This window comes from Anser cygnoides, chromosome 8 (genome assembly GCF_040182565.1).
Source record: "Anser cygnoides isolate HZ-2024a breed goose chromosome 8, Taihu_goose_T2T_genome, whole genome shotgun sequence".
NCBI classification, from domain to species: domain Eukaryota; kingdom Metazoa; phylum Chordata; class Aves; order Anseriformes; family Anatidae; genus Anser; species Anser cygnoides.
In genome coordinates, this window is record NC_089880.1 from 8,416,967 (window position 1) to 8,429,820 (window position 12,854).

Sequence of the window (12,854 nt, forward strand, 5' to 3'; positions counted from 1 at the left end):
ATGCTTGCAAATCTTTGCTGTTTGCTATCTGTAGACCATCTGTTTGTATTCATCTATCAGTGACATTCTTTTTTCTTTTTTAAATGAAAAACACTCCTTCATGACTGAATCATTTGGGAGAACATACTTTACAATAGTGAATCACTGGCACTGTGAACTAGAGAAAGTCAGGCAGTAGTTGCCACTTAGAATTTGCTGATTCTGAAAGTAACATCCACAATACTCCAACCCATGGCAAGTGGCAAACAATGATTTTATTCCTCATGATAGCACCTGAGTTTCTTAGTGACCTGTAATCGTTTTATTCCAGGATAAATAATATTTCCTAGGTTTGTTTATATAGCGAGGGGAAAAAACAACATGCCAATCATTCTGGAATGATCTGATAACAAAGAAGGAAGCTTAAGTCATTGTAAAGCGATAAAATGTAACAGATTATTTTTATCTGAATGAAATGGAAGTCAGGATGTTTTAGTCATTAATACTACAATTTTCTATTATCATATGTAAATAAATACTTTCAGAATCAGAACAGATTACAGATCCATGTCTCATTTTCTTAGGAGACTAATTTACAGAGGAAATAAATAATGAGTTCTAGTCCAAATAATGTAGCATTTTCATAGGATAACCTACAAATCTTTTTCCTCGTGAGATAGCTGAGGGCTGGGGCTTCATGAAAATCTGTGTTATACAGACAGATCAGAGTTAAACTTCCTTCACTGCTTTTTGTTGTTATTGAAAGTCTGAAATAGTGTTAACTTTGAAATATTTACACATGCAAAATATTTGTGAGAACATAGATATACATAATCATACATATGCTCAGCAATTTTAAGTTCCTACAGTCCCAAGAAGTGCTAATTCTAGTCTAGATTACTCAGTCTGTAGACACAGACTATATAAACACAACTAAAAATAAAAAGGAAATAGTACGTAAGCCAGCTCTAATCAAATGGTATAGTTTACATACAGCTGGATACCAAGCAAAGACTATGTAATTCTGCATTTTTTGTTATTTTCTACAGATTTCTGTCATTTTAGAAATAATTAAATAAAACCTCTGGTAATTAAGTAGTTCCTTTCTAGCATTTAAATAGAATATAAGTTCAACCTCTGAATGTACTTTTGCTTCTGTGTGAATTCTACAGAGAACATTTGTAGAAGTTCCCTTTGCTATTATAACAGGTTTTCATTGTACCAAAAAGGTGCAGTTTTCATGCACTTAATAAAAACATGGACATAAACACAAATCATAGCATTATATAGAGCCTTACACTTGTGAATTGTTGTAATTAGAGCTATAACTGTAACGTTCTTTTAAAATACAGGTTGTTCTCAAGCCTAAGCATTATCACAGAACTAACTCACCCAGCCAATATGAGATTCATGCAGTTCAGAGCCAAAGACTGCTATTCTCTTGCTCTATCCAAATTGGAAAAGGTAAGGAGACTTCCCCTTCTCCCCCCGCAATGTAAATGTTATCGTTTGAACACATTTTCTTATTTTTTCTTTTAAACAATGCTTTCAGAACAAGTGTAAACAGTTAAATTATTTTATGGTTGTAGCAGCAATGTAAAAGCAAGACAAACAGTATCACGATACAAGTCTACAAATACAGATCTTTCTCTTCAGTCACCTTCCCCCTAGCCCCATTTGCTATTGAACTTGATATCATTGCTAGGTTCTCTCACATAGCTTCCTGTTCTCTTCACCTCACGTATCTTAGTTATCTTAGCAAATTTGAGTTAATGCTAAAGTCATTTTCATTATACAGAACTAAACATATGACTTCCATTTCCTAGCTGTACAGTATGTATAGTCCTAGATTCTGGGAGTAAATTTGAGATTTCAAATATTTTCACTATTCACTACATAATGTTGACATAGCATTGACATGTGTTCACATATTAATGTAAAAAAAACATTTAGTAGAAGCTTATCTTCACAGGCCAGCTCCCAGTTTCTTACATGGGAATGGAGTTGTGTAAACTCAGCCTGCCTAAAGGAGATGGCCTAAGTTTTATAAGAATCAACCTTTAACTCAGTTGACTATCAATTCACATTTTGATCACAAATACTTGGGTGATATTTTGTGATTTGTCAGCCTTTGCCTGAAAGAGAAGGAAGGCTTCATCTCATTTAGGTGGTATTCTGATTTGCATATAAAAGGGAGAACCATGAAGAAGCTAGACAAAAATTACTACAGATAGAGGAGCAGTTTGCATTAGGAGGCACATTTTTCATTTGTATTATGCCACTCCCACTATCCATAAAGGTTTTTACTTGTGTTTCCTGCATTTTACCACTCCCTTTCCTCTATGGTAATTGCAGGAGGAATAAGCTGGAACTGGCTGGAATCATGCATTGGCAATTAAGAGTATCCAGTGTCAATAGCTGAAAGGCCTTCAGTACTATGTTTCACCTACTGCAAAATTATTTTTTTAAATACTCCCTTAATCCATACAACTTAATGACATGGGGAAGAAAGAACAGGAATAACTTTTTTCCCAGTATGTGATAGCTACAGTTGCTTCTGGACTACTCAATGGACAGTTAATCTATCGACTCCAATGCAATGAAACCAAGATTATCTCATTTCTCTCTCTTGCCTTATACAAGCTCCCTTTTTTACCCAGCACAAATACTGAAAATAATTAGAAATATTATAACTTCTGTAATTTTATTTATTGCACAAATGCAAAGTTGTGAACATAGGTTGGAAGCTGAACAGTTAATTTATTTCCTATCCAAACCATGCTATGCTGAAATAGCAGTAGATAATTTACCTTAAAAGAACATTTTCTTTATTGCAATTGAAGTTGCCTGCTGTTGACATTTCCCATTCATTCCATCTTAATGTTTGCAGGGAACACTTCACAGGTGGTGCTGTAGTTCATTAGGTGTTGCAGAACTCCCTCATGCAAAATCAAAGGCAATTAAGAACTTGAGTAAAAATTATCTAATGCAGTCAAATGTACAGGTGATAATTATTTCTGCATTAAGCATCCTATTTTCAGAAAGACTACAAAAGTCAAGCAAGTTGCCTTCAGGTAGCACTCAAATATGCATGCAAAATTTACTTTTCAACCTAATTGGCTATGAAAGAAAGATACACATATCAGAGGTGAAGTCCATCTGCTGTTACAGCTGCAACTTTCCTCATTTTAAAAATAAATAGATCTGGACGCCAATCTCAGCACTGACGTAAGAGAAAGTAGTGGTCCTTTTATACAGCAGAGAAAAGGAAAACATAGTACTCACAGTTTAAACTTAGAACTTAGTTCTCCATTTGTCTTCGATAAGAAAAAATTAAGTAACTGTTCCTGCTTTCTTGAAAAATGTTTAGAATACCCTGGATAAGACTCAGACTTTAGTTTTCTATGATTTTTTACTATTTTGTAAGTAAATATTGCAGGTGTCGACAGAAGGATAAAATCTCTAAAGTAATCATTTTAAAATACGTACATATATCTTTTCATCACACCAACACTCTGATTTCATATCCTTCAAAGGGATAAGTATATGTATATTAGGTAAGCAGAAATCTGCCTTAAACATCCTAGCATATTTGCTATGACACATAAAAGTAGGTTGCTTTTTTCAGCTTCAGTTAAGGATAGGGCGAACAGTCTCCATTTGTTATTAATCCTGATTAGGTTTTAAAACAGATTTGAAGTAACATTAAACAATAGCAAACAGGAATTATATATAGGTAATAAAAATATTGATTGGTGCCTCTTAAGTGGTATAAATCTATTAGTTTAAGTGGATCTCCAATGATTTAGATCACCTATAGCTCTGCCTGAAAGCATATACATAATTTGCACACACATTTTGTTGTTGAACTGACAGATCTGTAGAAAGCTGTTCCAGATCTTCAACAAAAATGAATCTGTTCTTGCCAAACAGGTAGAACAGAAGCCATTAAGAACATAGTCCAAAATATCGTAAACTATTCCAAAGGTGAAGTGATACTGATCCAAAATCCCTTATGTCAAGAAAGAGACCGTATAGAGGCTTCCATACCCAGATTTAAGTCATATCTCACATGGGCAACAACGAGCATTTACCAAAACTAGCCATGCACTTACTTGTTCTCTGTAATAAGCCACTAAACTTCATCACATTTATATGTTCTTGGACAACTCCGAAACTGTGTTTCACATTATATCCTTATACATTCCATACAGCAAATTTGCACTGTTTGTACATACCAGTTAGAGCCTTCCATAGCAGTTCCATATTACTTTCTAAATTGGTGTAGACTGTATTAAATCAAGATGGGCCCTACATCTCTTTCAACCACTGAAAGAGTTGCCAAAACAGGGCTTCAGGTTACTTTGCAGTTGGTATTTTACAAGTTACATTTGAGACTAAAACCAAAATATCAGAGCCTTGATTTCTCCACTAGAAGCTACATGTACAAGGTCAAGATTTCACGTGCAACTCCTTACATCACATACCCATACCTCACACTCTGGCTTGGAGCTGAAAGATACTTCCTCTCCCCTGACAAGGTGGTGCAGCACAGCCCTGGCACCACGAAACCACTGTGATGGCTCATTCATGTTTACATTAGCACAGCTTAGAATATCCTTGTGTGAACTGCATCCTGACTAGAGAGAACATAACAGTATTGACTGCTATGAAGGACTGTGTGTTTATTTATTAATAGTAAAAAAAAAAAAAAACTAAAATCATGATAATAAGGTAGGAAAGAAGGAAATAAAATGAAAACATTATGAACTTGACCTGGGCAGATATAGTCTAGTATTCTGACAATAAGCAAACCCCAAAGGAAATAATTAATTTAAAATTAAATAGCCTACATAGAAGAAGCATGGCACATGCTAGGAACTTCCCCAGACCATAAGGGTATTACTGTTTTCAAAGCAATAACAAGTGTAATTCTGAACTTCACATGAGCAAAGCCACAACCATAAGGAGAAGACTGAAGATGAAGTAAATAACTCCATCTATTAATAGCTGTTTTAAAATGTCACCAATGAATTTGCAGTTCTATTGGATGCACTCATGCCATGATCTTTTACTTACGTTCATAGAAATGATCTATGCTTTAAGTAGTTGTAACCCCTTCCTCGTGAATTCCAAAGAAGTGTCAGGGAAGGAGCTGCTGAGCATCACATGGAATAAAACAGCTGGGATATTCTGATACATTTTTGGCTTCTACATCTGCAGTATTATCTGGAAAACCAATGAGTCTGCAGGTAATAAGGAAAAACTTCAACACAGTATGCTTAAGTAAAAGTTGTATTTCTCACAAATCTCTTTTAAGCAAGAATAAAGAAAAAGCAAGCTTGTAATAAGAGAAGAAAAGAGGCAATATAAGAAATGTAATATGTATGGGAAAAATAAACTTCCAAGCTTTCATTTTAAAATAATCCAAACAGGACCTATGCATCTATCTTCAAAATTTTGTATACAAACCAATTATTCCCCCAAAATATATCTTTTGCTTTGTCCTATCTTTCTTATCACAAAATCAGAATCTGCAACGATTTTCTCTAAACAGATGGACAGATAAACACAATACCTCAGTCATGATTTGATGATAGTCACTTCAGAGCCAGTTGCCTGTAAAGTTTTATGGCATGAATCAAAAATAATTTAATTCAATGTATGTTATAGAATGAATGTAGTTTTAATTTTAAAGTATTTGTTGTAAAACAAATCTTATGTTTTCTGTAATTCACACAGAGATTTTCATTCACAATAGCAATTGAAGAAAAATATCTTCTACTTTGCACTAAAAGAAGAGCATTCAAATACATGAGCTAAACTACAAAAGAAACACATAAGTTGTTTCTGTGGCTTACACCAGTAAGTGCAATGGTATGCTTTGCTAGGTAAAATTGTTCTTTGTACTCTGAGACTACTGCTTTCCTCAGTTCTGTCTGAAATACACAACTTACTAGAAACACCCCTTTGCTGTTTGACCAGAGTATGTGAGCACATTTGCATACATGCAGTTCACATGGTGAAGAAAAACTACGAGTCACAGAGAAAGTTACTAAAAATATAGAGCATTGCTCCAATCACAGAAACAAAATATTAGGAGAAAAACAACCAAAACCAGGCATGTTTTTTTTTTTTTTCTGTGCGAGATAATAGTCCTCCTCCTTTCCCTTGCTTATGTTGAAACCTCAGCTCAATACTTTTACTTGTTCCACAGAAGCAGTGTAAATCTTAACAATAAACATGACTCACGAAGGGCAGATTTAAGCTCTTGAATTTAAACACATTGAATTTATTAGCTATAACAATGTATGTGGTATTTCTTTCTACTGATTCAACAGGAGAAGCAAGTCCACCAGATGCTTTTGAAATTATGTGCAAAAAAACAAACAACAACAAAACGCTTACATACCTGACACCTGCTTCTCTGGTTGTTCATTTAAACTGCTTGTTTAAACTAACATCTCTACTGTGCTTCTAGTGATTACATTCTTCCAAAAAGGAAAATGCAACTCAAACTGATACTGTAGTGTCAAATAAAATTCATCATATAATAGTCCTGCATTGTAAGGGTAACTACAAAAATTCTTAAGTTTTTATACTCTTGAAAAAGAACGTAATTTAAAGAACAGGCAATATTTTACCAGCTTTTTAAGCAGGTTATAGGTTTTAAGAAATACGTGCTCTACACAAACACCTCTAAATAGCACCTGTGGACAGGATAATATTGTCAGTTTGAGTTAATTGGCTTATAGTGTAAGTCCTATATCACAGTTATACTTAACAAAAAATTCTAAAAACAAAACAAAAGAGTGTAGTTTCTCTCCCTCTCTTTTTTTTTTTTTTTTTTTTAATACCTTATGACATAAAAGCACTAAGAAGAGAGGATTGTGACCCTACAGAAAAAAGGAGTAGAACATCCTTTCCATTTAGCTTTGGTTTGGATACCTGGTTATTTGTTTGTAGAGTCTATGCACAATGTCCAGTGTACTAAAGTGGGTTGACAAGTATGAGAATAAACCTAAGCTGAATAGTATGGAAATCAGATCTTTAAAAGGAAGGAAAGTGTAGTTGAACATTTTAACTGCAAGTCTTTCCATGCTGATGATTATGGTAGACACTGAGACATATGCATGTAGAACAGAGAGGCCTGCTTATTAGTAATTTGCCATAACATGATTTATTTTTTTAATAGTAATGGGCCTGCACCTTTAGTCTTGACCTGTCTGATGATTAGGGAATAATTGTCTGTTTTGTGGAAAACTTACTTAGCTAGTCAGCAGAAATGCAGCTGACAGACTTGAAGCAGACTTCAGCTGTTATCAGAGCAGTTAACATCGCAGGGGTCACAAAGGGAACCCAGAAACTGTGTTCCAGGCAGTGTGGGACTGCACAACAACAGAGGGACACAGCAAGCCTTGGTCCTCCCCACCTCCTGCTGGAGAGGTACCTACAGCAAATCAGCTACCTCAACCCAGCCAGAGTTCTGGAGGCTAGTTGCCATCATTCAGATAGTGCTTGGTATGGATATATCTTGTGAATTAACAACTGGTTATCCTGACTTCAGTCACTGGTAGCACTGTGTAAGATTCTGGATCCCTCTTTGAGCAACAAGAACTGCTAGTGAGAGATGCAGTCTGTTTGGCAAAGTTAATTTCTTTGCCAGCCTGGTTAGGAGTAAGTTGTGAGTTAATGAGTTGCATTGGTTTATCTGATGCTGTCAGGTGAGTGCTCAGGAAGAGTAGGAGATACGACTTTCTACACTAATGCCATCTTTTAAGCATACATTTTAATTTGGCAATGCTTGTTCCAGTGCATATCTCCAAGGAGGCTCTACAAGCTGTTTCACTGTTCTATCACCCTCATACTGAAAAAAAATTGTTTCCTTATGTTCACAAAGAGTTACTTGTATTTCAGTTTGTGCCCACTGCCTCTTGTCCTGCCACCAAGCACCACTGAAAAGAGCCTCACTCCACCATCTTCACATCCTCTCTTCAGATATTTGTACACATTAATGAGATACATACAAGCACCCTCACCACCTCCCCTGCCCTGAACCTTCTCTTCTCCAGGCTAAACAGTCCCAACTTTCTCAGCCTTTCTTTACAGGAGAGAAGCTCCAGTCCATCATCGTGATGCTTTGCCGGAGTCTCTCCAGTATGTCTGTGCCTCTTTTCTACTGGTGAGCTCAGGACACAGTATTCCAGGTGTGACCTCACCAGTGCTGAGAAGAGGTGCAGGATCACCTGCCTCAACCTGGTTGCACACTCCTCCTATTGCCCAAGACACTATTAGCCTCGTTTAACTTGGTGTCCACCAGGACCCCCATGTTCTGTTCTGCAAAGCTACTTTTGAGCCTGTCAGTAGCAAGCATGTACTGGTGCATATATGTGATGGATATGTGTCTTAATTACAAGCTATGTAACATTTCTGTACTTTGAGAACACATCTCATTCTTCATGACATCTCTGAACCAAAAGCTTGATGCATTCTCTCTCCTTAAAACAGCAAGATCATTTCCAGCCTGTAGTTTCACAAATAACTAAAGGATTAAGAAGCACATTGGTGTGGTGTCTCTACACGAGTTGTGATACGAAAAAGAAATAACATAACATAATTATGTTCTTTTGCTTCCCTTCCCTAGAAGTATCAGAACAAGAAGTTTCTGCCCTAGTCCACATCTGATCTCCTCTCACGTTATCTGAAATACTATTTCTTCCCTTTTGAATCAGATTCCGTTATGTTTCATGTTCACATCCCTAGTAGACTTTCTGGATCTCAACAAGAGTACACTGTCAGCATCAAGAAATTTGGATCAGGAATAACAAGAGCTTTGCTTTAAGCACAGTTGAAATCCCACAATCTTTGTTTAAAATGATCTGGTAGAAAGTCCCTGTGCAACTGCAGATGTGAAGATTGAAACAATGTATGCATTAAACAAAATCTTTCAACTTGAAAAACTAAGTATTGAACACAGGTGCTACATATTTGTGGAAACTATAATTCAGGGTAAAGGGATTTTACACTTTTGGTCTCTTCCAAGGTAATATCAGTTTGATATTATAATCCTTCCAAAAGCAGCACTAAAATTATGATTTTTTTATTATTCATTTCTATACAGAAAGAGCGGGAGAAGGGGTCTAATTTGGCATTTATGTTTCGACTGCCTTTTGCTGCTGGCAGGGTTTTCAGCATCAGTATGTTGGACACACTGCTATATCAGGTATTGTGACTGTCTTCTCTCAACGTAGATAACATGCATTCTTACCACCCGTTTTATTGTACGTAATTGTCAGATGACCCTGTTTTCCTACATGTAAGCCATTAATGTAGGTGTCTGTGCCAGGAGCCGTCAAAGACGGATCAGTGGAGCATGCTCCATGTGACCTTGCTATTACAGTAATCAAGCTCCCAAATTACCCTCATTGAATGAATTCTGCTTTTAAACAATATGATACTTGCTATGAAACTCTCTAGAGTCTGGTGAGATGGATAATTTTGATTCAAACTGTATAAAATACACATTATACAGGCTGTTAACACTTGTATTCTGCAACAAAAAGTCAGTGCCCTTTCCCACAAAGTAGCATGTCTAACCACAAAAATCAACAGAAATATTTGCATGAGTAATTTACCAGCCATCTTACCAGCCAGCCTCTTCTTACTCTTGTCAACTAGACCTCCAGATGACCAGCCATCACACTTTAAAGCCAAAGAACAACTAGCTGCAAGTTGTGTTCCAAGAAGGAAAGATAACCTGCCTTCAATGCTGCGCTACTATACCCAAGAGGTGGCAATGAACAGTCCTATAAAAGTCTGCAGAGCACACACAGTCCTCCGATTCCAGCAGCCCAACTGATAAGGAGGAGAAACATTCATGGTTTTAGCTGATCTAATGTCTGTTCCTGGTCTTAGCCTGCACTTCTACATTTAGTTTGCTTAGTCATATCTAATTTCCACCTTTCTGCCAATCAGTAAAACACTTTGTTAGAGCAACAAGCCTAAACTGAGATAAGGCAGATCTACTTTAAACATTAGCTGGATCAGCAAAGACAAATGGCTCCAGTTTGAATTAAAATAATAGCAGTCTCACCTTAGCATTATCCACTACTCAGTACTGCAGCTCCATCTAACATAAGACAGCATTTCATCTGCACTGAAGATAGTTCTTTTAATTTCATAATCAACAAAGCTAACATCTTACTTCCACTGATGTTACATCTACATGCATCTTAGTTTTCAGGCTTCCTCATTATACCTTAGTCTCTCTGGTCTCTCTGAATCTTTTTGTATACATATGCAGAACCAAAAAACATATATTTTTCCTGTCAGTAGATTCAGCATGCATAAATAGTTATTTCTACAATGATTAAGATATCTAAAATATAAAGAGATTGATTTTAAATGCAGATGTGCAATTTGTTTAGCATTCACACATGGTGCATATGGTTACCTGCTCATCTGTTCATTAAAGTTTTCTTTCTTCTCTGTCTTTCCTGTTAAAAATCTTGCAGTCATTTGTGAAAGATTATATGATTTCTATCACAAGACTTCTGCTGGGACTTGATACCACACCAGGATCTGGGTTTCTTTGTTCTGTAAGTTTAAAAAAAAAAAAAAAAAGGTAAATTATTGATATTACAGAATAACAAATAATATTCTGTATTGTCTGCAAAACACCTCTACTTTCTTTGTAGAGCAGTTTCCTTTGTGAAAGTCCAAGAAAGGCCATCTGTTTCCTTTTTCACTGGGGAGAAGACAGGTAAAATAGGTAGAAAATGTGTCTGGTTTTAGTTACGTCCAAAGCAAAAAACATTCCCTACCCCTAAAACCCACAACACATTCTATAAAGCATAAAAGAAAACAGGAAAGACAGGAAAACACGGAAGTGCAAGTTTTGCTGTTGTTTTTGCTCCCTCCTCCCCCCTTTTTTTAATGTAGATGGCAGTTCAGCAACCAATTTTAATAACCAAATATATCAAAAATAGGAAACTCTACCTGCCTGTAGAGCCTGACTAGCACTTAATATACAATGCTGTTTGACAATACCTGTTTCCATCATAGGTAATGAAGGGAAAAATTGGACTTTATATAAATATATATCTACACACATACCTAAACTGAAGTAATTTAGTATATGTTACTGATGTTCAAATTATTTTGTTCAGGTGTCTCTATATTCCCTATGCAGAGTTAAATATGTTTAAGTGGGTTACTCCACCCAACTTTGTTTTCTCCCACACCAAGGTAGCAAACATAGGTGAGTTGTTTACTAGTTGCTTTCTGGGGAAATATAAAGAATTGCAGGCTGTTGTTCTCAAAAATAAAGTTACCTTTTCTCTGATCAACATTGGCTGAAGAAGTTTGGTTTTTAAAAGAAGCACTTTAGTGTTTGTTGGCCAATCAGCAAACTTTGTTACAGTGGAATGCCAGTTAGTTTAACCTTTGATAAGGGACTCATAAATATCTTGAAATAAAGTTTTTCAAATATTTCATGACTTCAAATTAACTTAGGAAATTTTTTATACCATTTATGCTTAGTGTATTGCTTTCTCCACCTTCTTTCTCCCCAAATACTGAGCTTGCTGTCTAAAGAACAGTTATCTGGCAGCATTCAAAATATTTGCTTGTTCTTCAGTCTGTCCATCAACAGGTTCTAACTACTGCTGATATGTAGTTCATTCTTTTTATATTTATTATTCTTTTTATATTTTACTCAGATAATGAACACTGGATGAGGGATACCATCCAGTTTAAATAATTTTAAAGTTTAAATAATTTTAAAACAAAGACAGAAGTAATTACCAAATGACTGAACCACTTGCACCGCAATGTCTACCAGAGAACAAAGGAACAGCATCTACAAACTTGATAGAAATTTCAAATTTATTGTGAATGAAAGGTGCAACTCTACAATATGATCGTTACCAGCCAGCATTTAGTTGTCAATTTTTCTCAAGAGTAGTATAATGAACCATATAAGCCATCATGAGTTAAAGTTTTCCTTCCTATTATTGTTTGTTCAGATGAAAATCACAGAAGAAGATCTGTGGATTAGGACATATGCCAGACTATATCAGAAACTTTGCTCTTCTACAGGAGACATTCCAATTGGAGTCTATAGGACAGAATCTCAAAAGCTTACAACATCTGAGGTATGTCACTTCACTATACTTTGGAGCTGGTTACAGAGTATTCAAGATTTATTTATTTATTTGTTTTCAAACGGACCTCGTAAAAATTGGAACCACTTATTTAAAGAACATTGGGGGTGCCATGTCTGCAAATGCACTTAATTCCAGCCCACTAAGGTCTCCCTCTGCTGGCATGTATACAGTCAGATTAACACAAGGCCCAGACCACGTATCAGACCCAGTTTATGTACAGATTTTCATTCCAATGCTCATCTATGAAGTGACTAACTAAAAAGCAAATACAGCTCAGGAACAGGTAGGACAGGCTATGATAGCTAGAACTAGGCTGAACTTGCATGTAGTGATCAACAACAATATCCATAACAAGCTGTACGACCAGGTCCTGTATCAGGTGCAACAAGAATGTCAACACACTAACCCACACAGGTGGCATTTCAGTATTCATATGAATTTGTAACTAGAAATGAACTAGAGAATAAAATTGTTATTAAAAATATAATGGTATTTCTTTAACCTTGGCTGTTAGGTGTTATTTTTGTATACGTGTCTGCCATATAAATACATATTTCTCCCTGTGTGTGTACATACACACACATATCAATATCGATACTCTGTTTCCTATTTAACAAATGTGCTGGTGACGGTCCTACATCGCTCATTTTCATTTTGTGAAATTTTCATTTTTTGTTTGTGCAGCTTCCATATCTCTTATCCATAAGC

At 35.9% G+C, this 12,854-nt stretch overlaps 1 protein-coding gene and 1 long non-coding RNA gene across 18 annotated transcripts in view; one reads left to right on the forward strand and one right to left on the reverse strand.

Moving 5' to 3' along the window:
- The window catches only part of KCNT2 (potassium sodium-activated channel subfamily T member 2), a 147,299-nt gene that overhangs the window by 115,673 nt on the left and 18,772 nt on the right, over positions 1 to 12,854 (forward strand). For 13 of the 14 annotated variants that reach the window (XR_010833067.1, XR_010833068.1, XR_010833069.1 and 10 more), the window contains 4 exons: positions 1,332 to 1,443; positions 9,101 to 9,202; positions 10,494 to 10,577; positions 12,006 to 12,134. Coding sequence is in view for 11 of the 14 variants with exons in the window: in XM_048053619.2 (XP_047909576.1) it covers positions 1,332 to 1,443; positions 9,101 to 9,202; positions 10,494 to 10,577; positions 12,006 to 12,134 (427 nt within the window). In the remaining 3 variants the exon portion in view is untranslated. Of the gene's footprint in view, positions 1 to 1,331; positions 1,444 to 9,100; positions 9,203 to 10,493; positions 10,578 to 10,676; positions 10,742 to 12,005; positions 12,135 to 12,854 lie in introns of those variants that run through there. The other variant, XM_067001202.1, reaches the window with a different exon arrangement.
- Positions 1 to 12,854, reverse strand: part of LOC106041592 (uncharacterized) — a 259,478-nt gene that overhangs the window by 71,483 nt on the left and 175,141 nt on the right. For 3 of the 4 annotated variants that reach the window (XR_010833072.1, XR_010833070.1, XR_010833071.1), the window contains 4 exons: positions 10,433 to 10,575; positions 5,059 to 5,208; positions 4,473 to 4,619; positions 2,790 to 2,918 (listed from right to left, as the gene is read on the reverse strand). This is a non-coding gene — a long non-coding RNA (uncharacterized lncRNA). The remainder of the gene's footprint in view (positions 1 to 2,789; positions 2,919 to 4,472; positions 4,620 to 5,058; positions 5,209 to 10,432; positions 10,576 to 12,854) is intronic. The other variant, XR_010833073.1, reaches the window with a different exon arrangement.